The sequence below is a fragment of the Eptesicus fuscus genome, chromosome 18, assembly GCF_027574615.1.
Source record: "Eptesicus fuscus isolate TK198812 chromosome 18, DD_ASM_mEF_20220401, whole genome shotgun sequence".
Classification (NCBI taxonomy): Eukaryota; Metazoa; Chordata; class Mammalia; order Chiroptera; family Vespertilionidae; genus Eptesicus; species Eptesicus fuscus.
Genome location: NC_072490.1, coordinates 37,830,471 through 37,852,177, shown reverse-complemented (window position 1 = coordinate 37,852,177; position 21,707 = coordinate 37,830,471). Strand labels below are relative to the sequence as shown.

General features: G+C 38.9%; 1 protein-coding gene across 1 annotated transcript in view; it reads right to left on the bottom strand.

The window, feature by feature from the left end:
* RAD18 (RAD18 E3 ubiquitin protein ligase) overlaps positions 1-21,707 on the bottom strand; it is an 80,845-nt gene that overhangs the window by 19,469 nt on the left and 39,669 nt on the right. Inside the window, exons 10-11 of the mRNA XM_054708116.1 lie at positions 13,648-13,800; positions 9,162-9,336 (exon numbers count right to left, since the gene is read on the bottom strand). Coding sequence (XP_054564091.1) covers positions 9,162-9,336; positions 13,648-13,800 — 328 coding nt within the window. The remainder of the gene's footprint in view (positions 1-9,161; positions 9,337-13,647; positions 13,801-21,707) is intronic.

The window sequence follows — 21,707 nt, the reverse complement described above, 5'->3', positions numbered from 1 at the left end:
GCTTGGCATGTCTTCTGCACAGCCAGCCAACTTCTATATCATCTATGCAGTGCACATTCAGCTCTGCAAATGTGGTGCTGGCCACCAACCAGAGAACCCAACATCAAGTCAAAATTCAGACCACAAAACTCGGGTCTTACCATCTGTTCAAGAACTTTAAAACCACCTTATATTGCTGGATGTTAGGCAGTGGACACTGAGCCTCCCTGTGACTCAGTTTCCACAGTAATGAAGTGCTTCACTAAATGGTCTAGGATATGAAAATAATTATCCTTCCCAAACTATATTTACCCCAACTTTTCATGTTCTGATACATATTTTTTAAGTTTTTATTTGTATTATTACCTACACAGGTTACAAATGGCTAATAAAATGTAGTTGTCTAGAACAACAGAAGCATACTTAAGCACACATTAATGAAATCTTAAAAGGGTTCGACAATTGACTTCTACAAAATTACTTAAAAAAATAACAAGCCTCTGCATTTGAGGCCTATCATGCTTTAATACTTGAGTCTCTCTTAGGTACAAGAACAGTTTGCACTACGTTATGTGGTAAAATCAATAGAAGTAAGCAAAGTCGGTGATCTAATATGTACCCATGTTCCAGAATGTGACCATCTGTGTGGGAGTAAAGAGACCAAAGAAGATGTGCAAACTAACACTGCTTGTCCTTCCAGCAAGGCAACCGTAAACTCTACCATCTAAACCCAGGCGCTCTGGAGAGTACCACAGGGAGCTGTGGCTAATGATGCCAAGACAAGAAATGGAAACCAGCCTACCTCAGGGAAACCAGAACATATGGCAATTCCATGTCTAATTGATATTTTGATTAACTCCAGTGGGGTAAGAGGGGGCCAATGGGGGAAAAAAGGGAGACATCTGTAATACTTTCAACAATAAAGATAAATTAAAAAAATAAAATGAAATGCTGCTAATAAAAGAAGCAATGGTGCCTGATACAAGCATTCTGATGTAGCTCACACTGCAATGGGGAAAGACCTGGACTGAAATGTATTGCTTTCAAACTGTATTCACTGAATGACACATCACCTCTCTATGCCTCCATTTCCTACCTGTGATATGAAGTTACTATATTTAGTGACTTCTTGAGGTACCTTACAACTTGAAAATGTTTGTATCCTAACATCCTTTCTCAGGTTTTAAAGGTCTCCAAAGAGACCTCAGAACATCTGTTCCTCTGATTTAAAAGTAAAGGAGTACAAAGTGAGAAGGCAGAAAAAAAGCTCTAATTTTAACTTCCAAGGTAACTATAACAAATTATAAACTTGATCAACTGATTAAAAATACAAAATCCCAATAGCATGATATATCAATTATATGTCATTTCTATTCCATTCTCCTAAACAAAGTAAAAAGAATTCTGGTTTTGGCCTTTTAAAAAACAAAAAACTAGAGGAAGCTCTTAACTGGCTGCCCACATTTGGGGGTCTGGGAGTGTTGATACAAAATAATTATTGATTTTATGTCTAACATTTAGAAGGAACTGGTAGTTCCTTCAAGTTCTCATACTTACTCTTCTCAAAGCATTCTGAAAAATAGCCGAAACCGGTTTGGCTCAGTGGATAGAGCGTCAGCCTGCAGACTCAAGGGTCCCAGGTTCGATTCCGGTCAAGGGCATGTACCTTGGTTGCGGGCACATCCCCAGTAGGGGGTGTGCAAGAGGCAGCTGATCGATGTTTCTCTCTCATCGATGTTTCTAACTCTCTATCCCTCTCTCTTCCTCTCTGTAAAAAATCAATAAAATAAAAAAAAGAAAGAAAGCATTCTGAAAAATACACTCTTGCCTATTTCTTTTTTTTTTTAATTGAAGAATTGAATTCTGAACCAGTCAAGATTATATGTTTCATGAATCAAGCCAAATATATGCAGAAGCATATGGAACAAGAATTCCTAGGTAGTTTACAAAATGTCTGAAAACTAAAAAGGAAAAACATACTTTAAAAAACTCAACCTTAAGCAAGTATTACCATGTCATGCCAGTCAAAACTCTGAACATCACACCTTGGGTGACGATCAGACATGGCTATGAGCCATGACAAGAAGATATCATTCAGTAAGAGTGGACCCTGGAAGGAACTACTAAATTCTACAAAGCACTTTAGATACACAAGTAATAATCCACTGAAATTTTAAAACTCTTTTCTGATACAGAAAACTGAAGGGCTCAGAGTAATTATACAGAGGATCTTTTACATCATAGCAGTTCATGAACTTGGTAAAACAAAAATATTTGCCACTAGGATTGACTCAGAGTAGAAAAACCAAGAATTATAAAACAATAACAAAAAGCTATTGTGAAGATAATTAGATTACCCAGCATACGGCACAATAAAAAAAACCCAAAGGTGCCAACAGGAACTGCCTACAAGTAAAAGAAAACCTTATTAACAGCAAATATCCTTTGGCAATGGGTCCTGGAGAAAAGATAATACTATTTGTACTTTCACCTTATTCTTGGAGGATCACTTTTGCAAGTATAAATTCACTAATAAAAATATGCTAACTGACGGGGATGAGGCACATTGTAAACTGTCTCTTATGATGAAATGCAAAGGCTGGGTCACATCCTCTGAGGTGAAATCATTCTATAAAGCAAACACATTAGCAAAAAAAGCAAAACTGATTTAAAAGAAATAAGACAATAGGGAAGAAAACAGAATTCTTCCCTCATGCTACATTTGGGATTAAATTTTAATATAGATGATAATAGACTTTATAGAATGCATTAAAACAGGGTTTATTAATTAATCTATGTGACTAAATGTAACATCTAATATTAAGTGAAAGGAAAAAAAGAATATTTAGTAACTAAACTTACCACAACGCAGAAATAGTACCCAATTTACCACTTCAGAAAATAACATTTTGATGACTTTGATTTTCCAACATTCTTTAAATATTTTCACAGTAATATCCCTCTTTATTTTGATGTTGTAATATATATTCTTTTTAAAATGAAGTTTTTATTTTGAAATAAAATAAAAATACATAGAAGTGGCAGATACTCCAGAAAGTACCCATATGCCCTGTACCCAGTTTCTTCCATTGTTAACATCCCACCCCAGACTAATGTCTGACACATTAGTCACAACCAGTGAAGCAACAGCAAGACATTATTATCAACAAAATGCCACACTTTATTTGTGCTTCTCCAGTCTCCTTAGAGCCTTCTTCTGTGCCAGGATCCCACCCAGGATACATTACATGTAGTCGTGGTATCGCTGTGGCATCGCCTTAGGCTCCCCTAGACTGTGACAGTTTCTCAGACACGCCTTGTTTTTGATCACCCTGACAGTTTTGAGAAGTGCTGGTCAGGTATTTTGTAGAATGACCCTCATTGGAGTTTGATGTTTTTCTCACAATTTGACTGAAGTTACTGAGTTTGGGGGAGGAAGACCACAGCGGGAAGTGTCATTCCCATCACAGCTCAGGACAACATGCATCAACAGGGCACTGCTGTTGATGTTATCTCCTGGCTAAGGTAGAGGCTGTGGTGCTTTTGTTTTCTTTTTGTTCCTTTCCCTTTCCTTCCATTTCCTTATCCCTTCCCCCTCCCATCTCTGTCTCTCTTACTTTTTCTAGCACTTCCTTGCTTTCGGCCCAGCCATGGAATCAGCCTTTCTCCAAGAAGCCCTGGCTCCGTATATTGGAGAAAGCTGACAGAGACCAACATCAGTGCCCCAGGTGTGCCCAGTGCAGCTGTGGCACCCTTGCTGCTTGGCCCTGGCAGCTGACAGGGTAAGGAACTACATACATGTGTGCATACTAGCTAACTTATACATACAGATCTATCAATATTCCCATACGTAGCCATCTGAATCTCTATTAAGCTGAACATCAGTTCATATGAAGGTCTTTCCAATCTAGTACTACACAGATAGTGTTCATCATACTTGTCTGTAATCTCTCACGCAACAGTGAGAAACCTGATTCTTATCTGCCAGACTGGACACATAACTAACATGACAGACAAAATGATGCTAAACTACAGATGTGTAGGGATAGAGAAAAGTCATCTGAAATAAGTCAGTGAGAAACTTCAGCAAATATATATTAGAAAAATATTTAAGGTCCACACATCAGTACCAATCAAAGAGTATAGATAGATACTCTTCAAAACACTACTTTCTAATTCTTAAGCATAAGAAAGCAATTCTGTGTAAAAACAAACAAACAACAACACACATTTAAAAATAATTACCCTTAGGTGCCAAATAGAAGGCTGGCTTTCTTTTTTTTTAAATCCTCACCTGAGGATATGTTTTGGGTTTTTTAAATTAATTTTAGAGAGAGAAACATTGATGTGAGAGAGAAACATCAATCGGTTGTCTCCCGAACGCCATGAACCCCAACCAGGGAGGAACTCACAACCAAGTTCTGTGCCCTGACCAGGAATCAAACCTGCAGCCTCTTGGAGTACAGGACAACTCTCCAACCAACCCAGCCACCCAGCCAGGGCCAAGCTGGCCTTTTAAAAATTATGTCCAAGGAGGGTTAAAAGTCACCCATTAATAAGGTACTTAAGACTTTAAAAAACAAAACAAAACAAACAAACAAAATCAGCAGGCCTATCTGCCATACCCAACAGAGTTACTCCAGAAGTGGGAGAGGATGTCCATATACACAAAGCCCATTAATAGTGCTCTTATCTCTGGGAAGGAGAAACAAAGCAGGATAATAAAAATACATTACTGACAACTAAAGAACTATGGGTAGTTCTATGCTTGTGACTTTCTGCCCAAGGCCAAGATATTTTCATTTAGTGCGTCGATAAACTTCAGTTTGATGATGAATTATTTCACACTTTGGTTTGTCGTCACACAAGACTTAAAACTAAATTGTTTATTATCAACAAGCACATTTCCTTCCATCAGTTCTTGGAGCCATTTGCCTCAGAGCTTTCTGAGTAATCTGTCCTTTTCTCCTCTGCCCCATCACCGACATTCGCTCAGCTATCACTTCTTCATCAGCCCTAGACATCCTTATCTTTTCCCTTCCTGGCAGGCACACAGAGGTGCAAGAAGCTCTGGAATGCCCGCACACATCCCTGCATTCTCTTGGGCTAGAGATACAGCAAAAGCCTACAGCAACCCATTTGTATTAATAAAGCATATGCAAAACCAAAGCATTTTCCCATTTTCAGCTAGAATCACTGCCGTGGCAGATCCTTTGGGTGCCCTGCTCCTACCCCAAGTCCTTACCCCTCAGTGTAGCAGGCCTGACTTCCAACTGTCAGTGCCTTTGCCTGAGCTGTCCTCTCGCTGCTAGTCGGCTCTGTTGCCAGCACGGGAGGCTGGAAGCAGCAGAGAGCAGCCCCAACCAAATAACTGACTCCTTTGCCCTTTGACCCTTGCGTGGGGTGATTCAGGTGTGTGTTAAACCAGCTCCCAGTTCCCAGGAGAATTAAACTCCAGTTGCTCTCAGTGACATCTGGTTTAAAAACATGGCCCCCTTAAATGCTATCTTCCTTTTCCTGTCTCACATCCCCACGCCCTAGAGTGGTTCCTTCACCTTCCAAATTAACCACGTCCACTCAATCCTTGTCTCAGGTCTGCTTCTAAGGAAACCAAACCATTTCAAGAACTGTATATTTCTACTCTTTCAAGAATGTTAAGAGCAAGGCAGGTTGGCCATAGCATCATTACTGGTCAGGAGAACAAACTGGGGCTCTGAGATTCAAAATAGAACTAGACCTGGGTTCAAATCCTTGTATTGACACACACTATGCAACTTATTCAACTCCTCTGACCTTTTATTTCTACCTTTCTAAAGTGGGGTTTGCATGTGGACTGAATGACATAATACATGTAGCACTCTTAGCACTCGAATAATGTTTGTAGAAAACACACACCATGCTGTCTACAACAGCAAGACTTTACCACCCACTGTTTCATCAATATAACTACTAATCCAGGACACTCTTGTCAGGAAGATAACTGTTAAGACAAAAGCTTCCTGAAAGATCCATCAGCTTTTCAAGAGAAAGCATCAAAGGACATACCCACAGGACTTTTTGAACCCCTCATCTCAAAATCCTCATCTTGCTGTATCCACCAATTCTGAACTACTAGGCTTACGCAATCCTAACCAAGACCTGCTCTAAAAGACCTGTCTGAAACCAAACTTCAAAATCGCAACACATCTCAACTTTGCCCTCTGGCTCTGAGAGGCTACTCTGATGATAAAGGTAGTGTTTCCCGTTCCTTCAGAAATCGACAAATTCAGCTTGGTCTTAGAAGGCTGGTGGTACTAGTACCTCAATATTCCTTAGGTGAATGTAACAATGGCACTTTTTCTCTTAAGACTTCCCCATCATTCTTCAATTTTCTCAGAACTTAAGAAAGGCTAAAATTTAACTACTTAAATTTTCCAACATATAGTAGTAAGATTTCTTCACATGTTTTTTGCTCTCTTGCTCTTAAGAATTCTGGACAGAGAGTGCTTCTGAAAATACTAAAAGTGAAGAAAAGATTGTACCAAAATATATCAAACACATGACCAATGGTTAATTCGCCTTTCTGTTAAAGTGTCTGATGTTCTGTGTCTGCTACCGTGTTGGACTTCCTACACAAAGTTGCTGCTACTAACTTAGCATCAGAGAAGAGGTGATTGTTTATGCCAGGAATTGTGAAGAGTCAAAATGCATTCATTCACACCTTATCTGGCTCAGGTTCTTTTATGACCAACACTTGGCATCTGCAAGAAGGGTCACAGTTACCAAGCAGTAGAATTATCTGTTCTTTGTGATTTCACTTCATGAGGCCATGTTCTCTAACACACCACAGCAGAGATAACTGTGTTGATCCTAAACTAATTGACTGAAATAAATGAGACCCATATTCACCACACCATGTACACCTCTGGCTACCACCTTTTTGGTCAATAAATCATAAGTATAAATCTTTCTTTTAGAAAATCTCCTAGTATAAACAAATTCCTTTGATTTGGACAATGCCTCTCCAATACTTTTTTAAAATTTTAATGTCAAATCTATAAAAAATGACTCTTATCATTCCCCCAGATTTTCACTCTCTCTCTCTGAATATATGTGTGTGGTATAGACACATAGATAGAGTACCAGTACATACTCACACACGTTATACTCTTAACCAATTTTAGAGTTGGAAAAGATCTCAACAAACCCACTAAGTGTAGTGCCCATCTCCCTGCCATTGCATGCCTAAATATTATTAATAAGACGGACCAGATAAATAAAGATAACTTATCTCTGATATGCTGATTTGACCAACAGCATTTGGTCCCTTTTCACTTCGAATTCTCTTTCTGATTTCTATGTTAATTACTGCAATCAAGTGTGTACCTCTTTTGACTAGGTTTTAGAGTCACTAAATAACACTGGCACTAACATGGCTATACTTTGTGACAGGCTTCTGCTGGGTTAGCACCAACCAGTATTATAACCTACTTCAGGAACTTTTAACCAGGGGATAAAATTATGTTTGAAGTGAATCAGGGACTTTATATTCACATGCTGCATGTCAAAAATCTACTCATAGGTATCTTGCTTTCTTATAAATCCCTTGATTGTTTTCTAAGAAACTATGGAATTGCGGTCATTCATCCAATGATGAATACTACTTTGCTAACATCAAACTTATGCCCTGCTGCACACTCTGTGAATTTTTTATACACAGTAACTTTTTTGTTTCATTATTTTGTTGAAGACATTTTAAATGAAAAATTAACATAATGCTAACAACAATACATGTAACTCAAATGAAATGAGGAGAGCCATGATGCACACACACAGGCAAGTACATCACAACAACCACCCTCTGAGACAACTACTTGACACATGGACTATAGTTGTGATTATACCTGTCTTATTGATTATTAGACACACCACATCTCATATGTAACATGAGATGGAAAAGGTTGAAAATCACTTTTCTAGAGCACTGTCAACAATTTTTAAATATTAAACAAATATCAAAAATTACCTAGGGAGAGCTTTACCACAGCAGTGGGTATATAAGTAGAATATTAGGGAAAATGTAGATATCCAACTGAAATTGAAGAGTTTGGTCAATTACAATACAGAAACACAACAAAACATTGCATCCATTGGGAAAAAAAAAAGGTAAATATAAAGTGAGATAGAAACATGAATAGTATTTATCATTAAATGCCAGAATATAAAATGGTGTGAACACACACACACACACACACACACACACACACACATATTAACACTCTGTCCTCCTTTAAAAATTCATCTTTTATATGCATAACCCATGGACACAGACAATAGGGTGGTGAAAGCCGGGGGCAGGGGTGGAGGTGGGCTATAAGGGGTCAATGGAAGAAAAAAGGGAACATATGTAACATTTTCAACAATAAAATAAAAAACACCCAACCATTAAATGCATAAATAAGTAGAACAACAAATTCATCTTTTTAAAATAGATTTTTTTTTTTAATCCTCACCAGAGGATATTTTCCCATTGATTTTTAAAGAGAGTGGAAGAGAGAGGGAAAGACAGAAATATTGATGTGAGAGAAATACATCAATTGGTTGCCTCCTGCACACGCCCCAATCAGAGTCCAGGCTGGGGAGGAAGCCTGCAACCAAGTTACGTGCCCTTGGCCGGAATCAAACCCGGGACCCTTTGGTCCTCAGGACGATGCTCTATCCACTAAGCCAAACCAGCTAGGGCTAATGATTTTAAAAATCATTTGGAAAATGACTTACCTCCAAATCTCTCATTTTTAAAGTTTCCCCATTGGTTCTACTTGCTCAATTTGTCCTCTTGGGGACAAATTCTTTTTTTGTTTTACTCTCTGTGCACTGTACTTCTGGTCATCACTATTTTCTAGTGTAGTTATCTTTACCTCCTTCACGCATTGTCTTGACAAAAGTTTCATTTCCTATCATACTCTCTTATCCAACTCCAGGAAAAATAGGGTTATAAAGGCTACAGAGTAGAAAACAAAGCCTCCCTAGGGTTGCTGCACGTACTCTCCCACGCACTGCCTCGCTGTCACTGTGAAAGTTACCACGCAGTAAAAGGCGACTGAGGAACTGCATTATGCCTCAAAGTTATTTTCTAATTATGTGTGCCTATCTTAGCATGCACAGGAAATAGACATTTAAAATAACGACTACGAGTGTCTTACCTATTGAATGTATCTGATTCGGATGAAGAAAGAGCGTCCTCTTGAATATCAGTACAGCTAGAAGAATCATCAGGTCCATCGGGCTCACATATCCCTAGGGAGTCCAGCTTTGGCTGAGGGAAGTGGTTTATTACTGTGGGCATATCTGGTAATTTCATTTTATTATCTTCCTGTTCTAAAATGAAAAAAGGAAACAGTTAAGAGTACCTTAAAATCTACAACCTCTGCATAGTTATTATTTCTACAAACTTAATATTGTTATTTGTACTTAGTAAAATAGAAGCTTATTTAAAACTGATTCCAAAACAGAGAATCAGAATTAACACTACAATGGTGCCATCTAATTATACTGTACATACCATGTATTACCAAATTAATTAATTTAAAAACAAAATTTGAACCAGGAGTGGGGAGAACCTTGTAATTCTAATGCAGCTTCTATTTACAGTATTACTAAAGAATTCCAGCATATTTACAGACCAGAAAATACTGAGAAACATAAGAAGCATAACAAAAAAGGATTAAAGATTCAAGTAATAAAACAATCACAATATTTGTCACTGACTACTATAGGGTAGTGAATCTACCTGGACATTTAACTAAATCTGTTACAATGAATCTAATATTCACCATGGAAAAGAAAAACCAATCAGACATATCCAATATTTTTGTTTGATCCAATACTTTTGGATCAAAAAAAATTTTTGTCACATTTCTATGCACCCCTTGTCATAATCTCAATTTCTGAGGTCTCTTATTGCAGATAGAGACACAAGATTTGCAAAAATGTCACCAGTACGTATACTAGTAACCAAATATCTACAAATGTGAGTGCAGAAAATAATGCCAGTGACGAATTCTTCAGTGCTCAGGACTCTCCCCCACAGCCTGTTTCAGAACTCCGCTGGGATTTCAATTGTGCCCTTTTAGATTCGGGACCTGAGGCAGCACTATACTTCAAGTTCAAGCCGTGAGTGAAACCCCTTTCAAGAGTTTCACAGAGAGCAGAGCTTTTGCACATCACTCCTCCAGTGTGCTTTAGGGGCAAGCGGCCTTTCACAAAGGACACTAAAAAGAACTGTCACGGTTTTATTAAAAGGAGAAAAATTATGGGAAAAGAATAAGACAAATTCTTCCCCCCAAAACCCCACACCTTTCAAAGTCCATACAGTCAGGATTTTTCCAGAAATTATTATATAAGTTTTTGTTATACTACAGATCATATATCACAAGAGTAGTTTCTAAAACTAAGCTCCTGATGTTGTCTGACCTTCAGTAAGTGTAATCATTACCCTCTAACATTTATCTGGGAAAAGGAAGAAAGAAGCTAACCAGGACAACCCCTTGTAAAGAGATACCCAAGATCATGTTAAGAGGAATCAATACCCAGTAAACCCAGGCAATCCTGTCACTCAACTGGCCAGGAGAATGCAATCACATTGGCAAACGAGTGAACAGAATCCTATTCAACTTAAAATTATCTTTTATTTTTGCACCTGTGTTACAATCTCCTCTTACTTCTTCCCGTTTAATAAGCTTCTATCAGATATATTCCCTCTTGGGGACAAACATCATACAACAATCTGTGGGCTTTGAAAGTCAGTTATTCTTCATATCTGTCCATAGATGTCCGAAGAGGACTTCAAATTAGAGCATCAAAATATGAGGCTCCAACATCCAACTTCCCCAAAGACACGCAACAAAATAAAGGAAGGTTTTACTTGACAGAACACACATATTTTTTAAATTATACTGGCGCGGCAATGAGCAAATTTATTCTAAAGAGTGAAAATTACACAGTACATGCAGTTGTGTGATGCCATACAAAGCGCAGCCTTTCAGTCTGTGATTCTGTCTTCCTCTCTCTCTCACTCTCACTCCCCACCTCTCTCAGACCTGCGCATTCATGCATAGCAACCTACCAGTAGCACTCAGCTGTGAACCTGAGAGAGAGCAGTATTTAAGTGCAATACATATACAGGTAGGGCAAAGTAGGTTTACAGTTGTTGGTACAGAGCCATGGTCGGCAAACTGCGGCTCGCGAGCCACATGCAGCTCTTTGGCCCCTTGAGTGTGGCTCTTCCACAAAATACGACGGTCTAGACGAGTCTATTTTGAAGAAGTGACATTAGAAGAAGTTTAAGTTTAAAAAATTTGGCTCTCAAAAGAAATTTCAATCGTTGTACTGTTGATATTTGGCTCTGTTGACTAATGAGTTTGCCGACCACTGGTATAGAGAATACAATGAAGAAATAATACAAAGAATAAATTTTTGCATACTTACTGTAAACCTACTTTTCCCCACCCTGTATAATACATAACCCCTGAGTACAAGCAATCAATCACTTTCAAAGAGATTCAACCAATAAACAAAATTGTTCTCCAAATCTGAGAAAATAAGCCAGATTTTCTCAGGAGCTCAAGTACTTTCTAAGACTATCCTTTAACAACCACATGAACTAATCCAAGTTGTTCACCAAGACCATGAGGTATATACTCAGGCAGCAACCTATAAATGACACCAGGATTTAGGACAAATAAAATACTTACGAATAAATCTAACTAAGAAGGTAAAAGACTTGCATACTAGAAACACAAAACATTGTTGAAAGAAATTAAGAAGAGATACATAAATGAAAGATTATCCTGCATTCATGATTGAAAGACAGTATTGTTAAGATGTCAAAACTAACCAAAGCCATCTCTAGATTCAATGTAAACCCTATAGCAATTTTTACAAACAGAAAAATCCAACCTAAAATTCACATGGAATCTCAAGGGACTTAAAATAACCTTGAAAAGGAATAAGAAAGCTGTAGGACTCATATCAATTTCAAAATTTATTACAAAGCTAATATAATTTAAAAAGTATACTACCAGCATAATGATAGACATATAGACAAACAGAATAGAGATTACAGAAATAAACGCTCACATATATGATCAACTGATTTTCAACAAGGATGTCAAGAGTATTCAATGGGAAAAGGACAGTCTTTTTAACAAATGGTGCTCAGAAAACAATTATCTACATCTGAAAGAATGAGTTGAACTCTTACCTTACACCATACTTAGAATTTAACTCAAAATGGATCAAAAGTTAAATGTAAAAGCAAAAACTATAAAACTCTTAGGAAAAAATATAAAAGAAAATCTTCATGACACTGATTTGACAACAACTTCATGGATATAACACCAAAAGTATAGGCAACAAAAATATTTGATAAATTGAATTCTTCAAAATCAAGTACCTAGATGCATCAAAAGGTACTACTAAGAAAGCAAAAAGACTACATGCAATGCTTATAAATATTTACAAATCACATATATAATAAAGTATTAATATCCAGCATAAAGAACTCCTAAAACTCATGAATGAGGGGAAAAAAACCCACACCAAACAACCCAATTAAAAAATGGGCAAAGGACTTTAACAAACAAAAGGCCAATAACCATATTTAGATATTTTAGAGAGTGGAAGGGAGGGAGAGTAGAGGGAGAGAGAGAGAAAAACATCCATGTGAGAGCTTGGTTGCCTCCCCCACTCGTCAGGACCGGGGCTAGGGATCGAATCTGCAACTCAGGTATGTGCCCTTGACCAGGAATCAAACACAAGACGCGTCAGTGCACAGGCCGGCGCTCTAACCACTGAGCCACCAGCCAAGGCAAAGGAAGCTTTTAGAATCTGTATCTCAGATCATCCTACCAGTCATTTTTCCCAGAGTTATAAACCTAGTTGATATTCAACAACTGCTTTAAGTCTAAAAATACCTTTCCCCATTTCAAATATCTATTAAGTACAAAGTAAATTCCTTCGGTTTAATTTTCTTTTTATATTAAAACTAGAGGCCTGGTGCATGAAATTCATGCACGGGCGTGTATGTCCCTCAACCCAGCCTGTACCCTCTCCAATCTGGGACCCCTCGAGGGATGTCTGACTGCCCAATTAGGCCTGATCCTACCAATCTCACAATCTAGGACTGCTGACTCCCAACTGCTCACCTGCCTGCCTTCCTGATTGCCCCTAACCACTTCTGCCTGCCACCCTGATCACCTCCTAACCACTCCCCTGCCAGCCGAATTGATGCCTAACTGCTCCCCTGCCAGCCTGATTGCCCCTAACTGCCCTCCTCTGCAGGCCTGGTCACCCCTAACTGCCCTCCCCTGCAGGCATGGTCACCCCCAACTTCCCTCCTCTGCCGGCCTGGTCACCCCTAACTTCCCTCCCCTGCAGGTTTGATTGCCCCCAACTGCCCTCCCCTGCTGGCCTCATTGCCAACAACCGCCCTCCCTTGCAAGCCTGGTCCCTCCCAACAGCCCTCCCCTGATGGCCATCTTTTGTCCACATGGGGGCAGCCATCTTTGACCACATGGGGGCAGCCATCTTGTGTGTTGGAGTGACTATCAATTTGCATATTACTCTTTTATTAGATAGGATGAATAGTGAAACTCAACATTATTTCTGTTTTTAATTAAAGTCTCTTACCCAGGCATACAGGGAATAGCATTTTTGTAGATTCATCTTCTTTTTGACATTTCAACAGTTTTCTTGTATCCTTTTTTGACATTTCAACAGTTTTCTTATATCCTTTTTTAGCCTGATCCACCAGAAGCTGAAATTCATTCTGATGTTTTTTACCTGAAATTAAAAAGATTTTCTCAGCAAAGCAAAGACTATAAAAGTTATACATCTATAACCATCAAGAAGTGTACAAGCTCGCTCAAGAATAGCACCCCTGGGAATCACTTGCAATAAATGAAAAAGCTGGCAAGCACAAGAATACAAGGAGCTGGGCGATCGTGGAAGCCTTTCCTATCTCTCTCCTCCCCTCCTCAGCTCCAAACAGGGAAACATCACAGTCCTAGTTCGTTACTGTAGGTTTCTTCCCAAACCCCATACTCCAGAAAGGCTTCTGGTAGAACATGAAAGATATTGCTTTCTTTTTTGTTGTTGTTCATCCTCACCGGAGGATATTTTTCCCTTTGATTTTTAAAGAGTGCATTGGAGGAAGGGAGTGGGGGTAGAGAGAAACATTGATTGGTTGCATCCCACACTAGCCCTGATGGGGGTCGGTGATCAAACCTGCATCCCAGGTGCATGTCCTTGACCAGGAATTGAATCCATGACCCTTAGGTCCGTGAGCTGATGCTCTAACCACCGATAAACACCGGCCAGAGCATGCTTTCTTAAAGATATCCAAAAGGCACCTTCTAATTTCTAAGACACCATTCTAATTTCAAAGACACAAAAGAATACTAAGGTGAATATTAATTAAATATAAAACCAGAAGCCTCTAGGAAAGTTGGATTATAAAAACAAAGAATACCCATTTCAAGTCCCTTTTCTTCCCCATTACACTTCTTGCCTATTTCCTATCAGAACCCCTTTAGCAATCTAAGACATTTCCTCCACCAATCTACCTCTTTACACCTCTGAAAATAATTTAAGCCTGACCTCTAGGTCACCATTAGTAATATGAGTTAATTTACTCAATAAAGAGTAGCCAGTCATTGTTAGAGCATGACTTGAGGACACCTATTTGTGATCTGAACCGTGGTTCAAATAGCTGAGGTTGCACTTTACTTATCTAGCATCTGTAAACACTGAAGCCATGATTCAAAATGTCATAAATCCTGAAAAAATTCATTTCAGAAATAATCATACTGCAAATGATTCTTTTAAAACAAAGTTTTGAAACTATTTCATACAATATATTTTCCCTCAAGCAAATACTAAGAATACCTGGGTGTAGGGGAAACTGCATTTCCTAGGGCTACCCTTCCCTGATTCCAGCCATTCACTGCCTTTGAGCTATGCTACAGCTTGTAAATGTAGGTAACTGATGGCAATGGAAAATTCTTGTCTACACAAGCAAAATCCTGGTTGAGGAAGGCTCAAATTCCCTCCTGCACTGTAGAAGGAGCCAGGTTTATCTCCATTTGCACATTTATTTTAATATCCTGATCAATAAATGTACTGTTCTTTAGCCACTAGGGAGAGACTGCTCCTAATTTTAATACATTTATGTGTATGGTATCTGTATGAAAACTCCAACTAAAACCAAGGTGCTGGGTTATAAAGTGTCTGGTAAGTTTTAAATAAGATACTGGTTAAAATTTCAGCAAAAGAAATATAAGTTGGCCATAAAGGTTACTGGAAAGTTAGCTTTTTAGAAACAGGTGAGATCCTAAGATTACAAGCTAGGTGATCTTTCAAGTCCTACTTAACTCTATGCATTTAAGGATAATTATTTTGCACTTCTTAACCTCCCCAGAATCAAAAATACAAATGGGCTCACACCATGGTAGTTTTTGTTAGGGAAACAGCACCATGGGGTCTCTGGGATTTATTTAGAACAGGTGTAGGCCGTTTTCCTAGTAAGGCCACTCCATTGTGTACCTGTGGATTGTGGGTTTAAGAATTACACAAGAAACTTGCTAAAGTAATCTCATTAACAGCCAGGAGGCTTAATGACTTTATCTTCTGAAGCAATAAAATCCCAGGATTAAAAGAGATTTTCTTATTTAAATCTAATTACTCTTACACCTAGGCTGGAAACCAAAAAGTAAATGGCAGCCACTGCTCTGGCTCTGGCCCAAGAAGTCCAATAATCCCTGCTCAAAAAACAATTTCATAAGATATATAAATGTTGAATCACTAGGTTGTACATCTGAAACTAATATAATATTGTATGTTAATCAAAAAAGGAAAAAAAGAAAAATGCCAAGAGACTATCCTATGTAATAAAAGGCTAATATGCAAATCAACCAAATGGTGGAACGACCAGTCGCTATAATGCGCACTTACCACCAGGGGGCAGATGCTCAACACAGGAGCTGCCCCTGGTGATCAGTGCGCTCCCACAGTGGTGGGAGCACCACTCAGCCAGAAGCCGGGATCGCTGCTGGCCAGCGCAGTGACGGTGGCAGGAGCCTCCCGCCTCCACGGCAGCGCTAAGGATGTCTGACTGCCAAGGGGGCCTAAGCTGTCAGTCGGACATTCCCTGAGGGCTCCTGGACTGTAAGAGGGCACAGGCTGGGCTGAGGGACACCCCCCCCAAGTGCATGAATTTCAGGCACCAGGCCTCTAGTGACTAATAAACCTGTTCAAACTCATCCTTCACCTCATTTTAGAAGTTCTGCCATTTGGCAAGGAGTACTTTAGAGAGTTTAAAATCTCCATTCTGCTGGTTAGATGCCCTGCATTTACCTCTTAAAAGTCTTAAGTGGCTCAGATAGTTGTGGGAACTGATGAATAAGCCCACATTCAACCAAACCATATTCTTCAAGATTTTTAATACCTGAATCATACCACCCTTTCTGCCTCTTCAAGGTGAAATACCATAATCTTTCTAGTGCCAAGTCAAGCCCTTCACTCTCTGACCACCTTAATTACTCTTTTTCAGACCAGCTTTTACAGCCAGATGTTTCTGGGTCTGCCTGTAAACCCGGGGTGTATAAGACCAAAACCAAGCTCTTCCAAGATTGGACATGCTCACCCCCTCTCCAGTGACACCACTGAGATACTGCTGCATCCACCACTGTGAGTTTGCCAGCTAACCAATACTTTGCTGATGAGATGGGTAGTGATACTAAGGAATGCTATTTTAAAAATATGTTTTTAATTAATTTTTTTAGAGAGAGAAAGGGAAAGAGAGAGAGAGAGAGAGAAACATCGATGAGAGAGAACATCGATTAGCTGCCTCCTGCACAGCCCTCATGGGGGATTGAGCCTGGGCATGTGCCCTGACTGGGAATCGAAGCAGCAACCTTTTGGTGCATTAGTCAATACTCAAGCACTAAGCCACACCAGCTGGGCAAGGAATGCTATTTTTTTAGTATTATAATATATAAATGAAATAAGCAAACATTTGGACCTCAATAAACAATATTTTCCAAATAACCAACAAATGATGTTATACATTCAGATAAAAGGTCCATTCAAAGTGCCTGACAGAGGATTTTAATGTAATTAAAGTACAAAAACTTCATTAGTATATTTTCAAGTTCTATTGTAATTAACCTTTCTGAAATAACACTGCCGTATTTTAGTGTAGTATCAAAGAATATCCACAATTATCTAAAACATTTATTGAAACACTCTTCCTCTTTTTTATTTATTTATTTATATTTTATTGCTTTTTTTACAGAGAGGAAGGGAGAGGGAGAGAGAGTTAGAAACATCGATGAGAGAGAAACATCAATCAGCTGCCTCCTGCACACCTCCCACTGGGGATGTGCCCACAACCAAGGTACGTGCCCTTGACCTTTTAGTCCACAGGCCGAAGCTCTATCCACTGAGCCAAACTGGCTTCGGCACTCTTCCTCTTTTCAATAACCTATCTCACAAACTGGATATTTTTCATATACTTTAAGCGAAATAACACAGGGCGACAGTTTAAATGCAGAAGCTAGTATAAGAATTGAGATGTCTTTTATTAAGCAAGACATTAAGGAGATCTGCAAAAAATAGAAAAGAATGCCATTCTTCTCACTAAATTTTTAAAATCAGACTTGAGAAATACTTTACACAAAAATTAATCAATTTTAAGGGAACACTGATGTGTTTTTTAAAAAATGTATGGTCATGTAACTACCAATACAATCACGAAACCAAAGATTTAAATCACCCAAAAGAGTTCTTCATGACCCTTTGTAATCAGTCCCCCCCTTTTTTCTCCACCCACAGCCCCTGGCAGTACCAAACTGCTCTCTGTTCTATATTTTTGCCTTTTCTATTATCCATTTTAATTTGGTTTTCTCTTAGCATAATGTTTCTGAGATACATCCATGTATAAGGGGTTAATTCTTTTATATGGATGTACCACAGTGTTTATGAATATGTAGGTTGTTTTCATTTTAGGATAATATGAATAAACTGCTATAACATTTGTCTATAACACTCAAACTGTCCATTTACAACTGATAACATTTTTTGTAAATTATATCTCAATAAAGCTGATTGTAAAAATCTGTATAGACATATGCTTTCATTTGTCTTGGGTAAATAGCTAGGAATAGAATGTATGGAAGGTGTATGTTTGACTTTATAACAAACTGCTAAACTGTTTACCTAAGTGAACGTATCATTTTGCATTATCACCAGCAATGTATGAGAGTTCCATATGCTATACATCCTGTCAGCACTTAGTATTGTCCTTTTTCAATTAAAATAAGTGTGTAGTATTATAGCATTATTTCATTGTCATTTTAATTTATATTTTCCTAAAAACTAATGACTAGTAAAACTAACCATATCTTCTTATGTGGTTATTTGGTGTTTGAGTATCTCCTTTGTAAGAGTCCTTTTTTAAAATATATTTTTACTGATTTCAGAGAGGAAGGGATAAGGAGAGATAGAAACATCAATGATGAGAATCACTGATCAGCTGCCTTCTGCACGCCCTCCAGTGGGGACCAAGCCCTCAACCTGCACATGTGCACTTGACCAGAATCGAACCCGGGACCCTTCAGTCCACAAGCCAACACTCTATCCACTGAGCCAAACCAGCTAGGGCTGTAAGAGCTCTTCATATAGTCCTGGCCTGTGTGGTTCAGTGGTAGAGCATTAGCCCATGTATCAAAGGGTTGAGGGTTCAATTCCTGTGCAGGAGGCAACCAATCAATGTTTCTCTCTCTCCCCTCCCTCGCTTCCCCATCCTCCCTTCCACTCTCTAAAAAAATCAATGGAGAAAATATCCTCCAGTGAGGATTAAAAATTAAAAAGTTCTTTATATATTATAAATGCCAGAACTTTGTTAAATAATAAATTTTACAATTTCTTGTAATCTGTGGCTTGCTTTTTCATTTTCATATTTGTCTTCTGAAAAGGTGTTTTTAATTTTAATAACATTTATATTTTCTTTCATCTTTTTCTTTTATGATTTATACTATTTGTAAAAGATAACCATATTGACTATGAATAAAAAGTTTTATTTCTTCCTTTCAAATCACATATTATTTTTCTTTCTTGTCTTATCACAGGCTAGGATTTATAGTACAATGTTGAATAAAATGATAAAAATAAACATCTCTACTTTTTTCCAAGTCAGAGGAAAACCATTTAATATTTCACCATTATATATGCTGTTAGGTGTAACTTTTTCATAAATATACTTTATCAGATTGAAGAAATTCTAGTTTAGTGAAAGTTTTATTATAAGTGGATGGTCAATTTTATCAAATGCTTATTCTGCATCTACTTAGAGAATCACATACTGTTTTTTTAGTATGTTAATAGAAATATATTATTTTTCTAACATTAAACCAATCTTGTATTCTTAGGATAAATCCCACTTGTTTATGATGTATTATCCTTTCTATGTACTGCTAGATTTCATTTACTAAAATTTTGTAAAGGATTTTTGCATCTATGTTCATGAGGAATATTGGCCAGAACTTTTATCATACTGTCTTCGTCTGGTTTTGTTTCATGGAAACTGGGCCTTCTAAAATGAAGTAAAAAGTATTTCTTCCGTTTCAATTTTCTAGAAGAATTTGTGTAGAGTTGGTATTATTTCTTTCCTTATGTGTTTCATAGAATTCACCAGTGAAGCCATTTGGACCTGGAGTTTTCACTGGGAATGCAAATTCAATTTATTTAATAGATACAGGATATAGGACTAGTTAGCTTATCTACTTATTCTTAAGTAAGATTTAGTAATTTGTGTCTTTCAAGGAATTCATCCATTTCTTGTATTCTCATATTTAATGGTAAAAAGTTATTCACAATATTCCCTTTATTATTCCTTTAATATCAGTAGGATACTTAGTAATCTCCCCTCTCTTATTCCTGATACTAGAGGCCCGGTGCACGAAATTTGTGCACTGGGGGCGTGGCGGGGGGGGGGGCGGTCCTCTCAGCCCGGCCTGCGCCTTCTCACAGCCCGGGACCTCTTGGGGGATGCCCACCTGCTGGCTTAGGCCTGCTCTCCATGGGGAGCAGCAGACATCCCTCTTGTAGTCCGGGACCCCTCGCTCCTTACCACCCGCCTGCTCACTGCTCCTTACTGCTCGACTCACTGCTCCTTAGCACTGCTGTGGTCCTGCCACCACGCTGCGCTTGCCAGCTATAAGCCCACCTTCTGGCTGAGCGGTGCTCCCCCTGTAGGAGCACACTGACCACCAGCAGGCAGCTCCTGTGTTGAGCGTCTGCCCCCTGGTGGTCAGTGCGCATCATAGCGACCAGTTGTTCTGGTCGTTCCACTGTAATGGTCACTTAGGCTTTTATTATATAGACTAGAGGCCTGGTGCATGAAAATTCATGCACTGGAGGGGTGCAGTCGCTCACCCCAGCTTGTCCCCTCTTACAGTCCGGGAACCCTCAGGGGTAGGAGGCGATCAGGGGAAGGCGACGTCCCCATCACACCTCTGCTGCCGCCACTGCTGGCAGCACAAGCCTTGGCCAACCCTGGTTACCTGAGTCTCGGGCAGCTCTGGGTGGCTGGGCAGCTGCCATCCGAGGCTTGCCTGCACCTCGGGCATCAGCTGGGCAGCTGCTATCTGAGACTTGCCTGTGCCTAGGGCCGGCCCTGGGCGGCTGGGGGGCTGAGGGGACTGGGGGACTCTGGAGGCAGGTGCACAGAGTGGCCGGGCCAGCCTGGGGTCAGGCCCAGCCTTGCCACACGTGTGCTGCCCCAGCAGGGCTGAGGGGACTGGGCGCCACCATCTTTGAGGGTGTGGCATTCAATTAGCATATTCCCTCCTTATTGGCTATGGGCACCGCCATCTTTGAGGGTGGGCAATTAGCATATTCCCTCGTTATTGGTTGTGGGTGCTGACATCTTTGCGACAGCATGAGGGTCAATTAGCATATTCCCTCTTTATTAGATAGGATTGGTAATTTCTACTTTCTGTTTTTGTCCTGAACAGGCTTACTAGAGGTTTTTAATTTTATTAAGCTTTACAAAGAACCAGTTTTTGTTCTTTCTCAATCATTTTTCTATCTTCACTTTCATTGGTTTCTGTTCTTTCCTTTAATATTACCAGCCTTCTGTTTACTTTGGGTGGAATCTGCTCTTCTTTTCCTAGTTTCTTAAGGTGAAAGCATAGATATCTAATTTAAAACCTCTTCTCTTTTCTAATACAAGTATTTAATGTTATACATTTCCCTCTAAGCACTGCTTTAGCTGCATTCCACATTGATATGAAGTATTTTCATTCAGTTTTATATATATCTTAATCCGTTTTTACTTCATCTAGTGTATATTTCAATTCAGGTATATTTATCATAAAATGAATTCCATTTGAGTTTTTATATATCATCCATTTCTCACTTCAGCAGGACCCCACTTAATTCTTCCTTCTTGACATATGGAACATATTTATACATGCTGTTTTAACATTTCTGTCAACTAGTCTCATCATCTGTCATTCCTGGGTTTGGTTCTGTTAATTAAAATTTCTCCTTTCCATGAATCTTATTTTTCTGCTCCTTTGAATTCCTGGTAATTTCAATAGGATACTAAATACTATTAATTGTATTCTCTTGGTTGCTAGATTTTGTTCTATCCTTAAATTGTATTATATTTTGTTCTGAAGAATATC